Raw genomic sequence first — 3,283 nt, 5'->3', positions numbered from 1 at the left:
TCTGCTGGCCTGTGCCTTTTTGAAACTGGAACTCTCTCTGTGACTGTTAGACTGGCCCTATTCTTTACTGGCAGTAAAAAGATCCCCCCCAAAACAGTATTACCCCGTGTCCCTCTCTAGTTTTGTCCTCTGTTTTTCATGATGTGGGATGCAAACAGCAGAAACAAACCTAAAGTAAGTTCCAGCTGAGTGTAGGAATGAATGGCAGAAGAGGCTTTGACCTGACACAGTGTATTTCTGCTACTTTCCCTCTCTGAAACCATCAGCATGAGCTGAAGAGTACCTGGGCAGCTGATGCCTATAGAAGTCCCTGCTGGCACAGCATCTAACTTTTTTGTCCTGTTTCATTCTCTGACCAGGCAGAAGATGGGAACATCGAGTACAAGGTGAGCCTTTTGAGGTTGCAGAAGGAGGTCTTCCTCCCAAAGGGCTATTTTGCAGTGAGTAACTTCACCAAAGACATATGGGAAACGTGTCCAAGGAAGGAACAGAAAAGTGGACACGGTACTAAGGAACTCAGTCATCTTCTGTGTCTCTGTGCCTAGCAATACCCAGAATGCTGAGCTGCAAAAGTTTGATGTTAGTACTCATTTTTAAGAATCTGTTTTAGGAGATGACACCCAGTGTTTTTCCTAAACCTTCCTGTTAAGAAAGAGAGCTGCAGGCGTCCCTGACAATCATTTGTCACTTTCTTGTGGCTGTTCTGCCATGTGCACTTTCTTGGCTCCTGTGTCACAGATAGGTCCCACAGTGCTGTTTTTATTTACCCCCACAGCAAACAGAGTACAGATCCCTTTGGCAAGAGGCAGGGGAGTTCTTCTATCATGTGTGTGCACCTTTGCGAAACCCTTTCTTACCTGTCCTGTGGCTTCTGTGCAGAGGCTAACATGGGCTGTGTTTTCTAGAGGTGGATCAGGGTCAGGGATATTGCTTCACGGTGTTGGGTTAGGGAGTTGCTGGCTTAGGCAATGGGATTCCCTCTGCACCCAGGCTATGGCTATAACTACCCCCTCCCTTAAACAGCTAAAGCTAGTGAACCCCTCACAATATCGCTTTGAGCACCTGGTGACACAGATGAAGTGGCGACTACAGGAAGGCCGAGGTGAGGCTGTCTATCAGATCGGCGTGGAGGACAACGGGCTGCTGGTGGGCCTTTCAGAGGAGGAGATGCGTGCCTCGCTCAAGACACTGCGCCGTATGGCAGAGAAGTACGTGTTCCCTTTCATCTGCGGGACCCACAGGTGTAAACAGCCTCCAGTAGAGAGGCTTGGCCCCAGGAGTTCCCCGAGGAGCTGGTGGCTTCATTCTACAAAGCCCCTGTGTGACCGAAATTCCCTCATTATGAGTCTCTTGAAACATGAAGGCAGTTATAGGACTTTTGGATGGAAGTTTGAGGCTCCTTCCCTGCTAGTCCCAGCTTTCATTCCATTCACTTTGCCTGCTGTGACTCTAGAGATGCAAGAGCTGCCAAGTACAAGTGTAACCCACTCCTTCCTTTTGTGTTTGTGGCAGGGTTGGGGCTGACATTACAGTGCTGCGGGAGAGGGAGGTCGATTACGACAGCGACGTTCCAAGGAAGATAACAGAGGTGCTTGTCCGAAAGGTGCCTGACAACCAGCAGGTAGGGACCCGTGACTTGGCCACCCTCTCCTGCTGGAGAAGGCTTCATACAAGCAGCTACCTTTTGGGATGGGAGCCCAGACTCTAGGGGCACTTTGTCACATAGGCTCATAGCAGATGCTTTAAAGAACTGCCAGAGGGAAGCTTGGTGATAACGCTTTTCATCTCCAAGATTGCGGTTGAGGTGGGTACGAGTAGGGGAGTTTGCCTGCACCAGAGGTGAGAAATTATTTCACTTCTACAGCAACAGTTCTGATGCAGGTCAGTGTGCAGAGGAAAGGATTTAGAGTTCCTGCTGCAGCAAATGACCTTTTTGTTGTGATACCAGAGCCTGATGTGTTACATCACCATTCCAGACAGCATATCACAATTCCTTAGCACAATTCCTTTGCTGAGAGCAAGAGCAGAATCTGAGCAAGATTACACTGCCGTGTCCATCATGGAGGGAAGCTTCCTGAGGCACACCCCCATTGCCATGTAGTGTTCGTGCACACCCAGCACAGCAGCAGTTAAGTTTCATTGTTTCTCTGTTCTTCTTCCTGTAGTTCTTAGACCTTCGAGTAGCTGTGCTGGGGAATGTGGACTCAGGGAAGTCAACCCTGTTGGGTGTCCTAACACAAGGTGAGCTGGACAATGGACGGGGCAGAGCACGCCTCAACCTCTTCCGGCATCTTCATGAAATCCAGTCAGGAAGAACATCCAGCATCAGCTTTGAGATCCTTGGCTTCAACAGCAAAGGAGAGGTGAGGAATGAGCTGCCGAACTCAGACAGAAGGAGGAGGATAGGACTAACCTCCTGCAAGAGCTTTGAGTGGGACCTGAGGGAAAAGAGGTGGCACAGCTACGTGTCCCTTTAGCTGCAACTGAGTGCTCCTTGTCCATTTGCAACAGACATTGTTCCTTGCACCCATGGTGAATGACTTCTCCTCACTAATTCAGAGGTCAAAGTGGATAGATAAGCGGGTTTTCCTCACTTGCTGGGACTTCTTCTCTCACTGAGTCCTTATGTTCCTCAGGTGGTAAATTACAGCGACTCCCGAACAGCAGAAGAGATCTGTGAGAGTTCATCCAAAATGATCACTTTCATTGACCTGGCTGGCCATCACAAATACCTGAAAACAACCATCTTTGGCCTCACCAGCTACTGCCCGGACTTCGCCATGCTGGTGGTTAGTGCCAACACTGGCATTGGTGAGTGTGGCCCTGCCTGCGTGGCTTGACTGCAACATGTGAAGAGAAATGGGAGGAATGGGTTGTCAGAAAAAAATACTAGTCTGGAAGCCTCCACTGATTTCTGGTAAGCCAGTGCCTGGGAGGGGAGCAGAGCAGAGCAGAGCTGGGATCCTCTTACCAGCTGTAGACTGCATTAAACTGTACCCCGGACAGAGAGGCTTTGTTTTCTGACAAACGCAGCCTCAGGTTGGAAAAAAAAACAAACAAACCCCACAACTTTGACATATTCTTAGGGAAGCCTTGTAAAATGGCAGCTGGAGTGACATTTTTGTGGCTGTTTTCTGGCAAACTCTAGCCCAAGAGTGAAAACTATTGCATTTTTCTGAACCAAACAGATCAGTCACAAAAATTCTTGGTTGTTTTTATTTTTCTGGACTGACGTTTGGTTATGCTTAGAAGAGTAATTTTGTTTTTTCATTGCCTGATGAAC

General features: G+C 48.6%; 1 protein-coding gene across 1 annotated transcript in view; it reads left to right on the top strand.

Annotated features, from left to right (window-relative positions):
- The first annotated feature begins 362 nt into the window (after nt 1–362).
- The window catches only part of GTPBP2 (GTP binding protein 2), a 6,357-nt gene continuing 3,436 nt past the window's right edge, over nt 363–3,283 (top strand). Inside the window, exons 1-5 of the mRNA XM_010135993.1 lie at nt 363–386; nt 1,024–1,208; nt 1,513–1,621; nt 2,166–2,363; nt 2,637–2,811. Of these exons, the coding sequence (XP_010134295.1) occupies nt 1,075–1,208; nt 1,513–1,621; nt 2,166–2,363; nt 2,637–2,811 (616 nt within the window). The 5' untranslated portion in view covers nt 363–386; nt 1,024–1,074. The remainder of the gene's footprint in view (nt 387–1,023; nt 1,209–1,512; nt 1,622–2,165; nt 2,364–2,636; nt 2,812–3,283) is intronic.

The sequence above is a fragment of the Buceros rhinoceros genome, unplaced genomic scaffold, assembly GCF_000710305.1.
Source record: "Buceros rhinoceros silvestris isolate BGI_N320 unplaced genomic scaffold, ASM71030v1 scaffold18785, whole genome shotgun sequence".
NCBI classification, from domain to species: Eukaryota; Metazoa; Chordata; class Aves; order Bucerotiformes; family Bucerotidae; genus Buceros; species Buceros rhinoceros.
The sequence above is the reverse complement of the archived record's forward strand: the minus strand, read 5'-3'. Positions and strand labels throughout refer to the sequence as shown.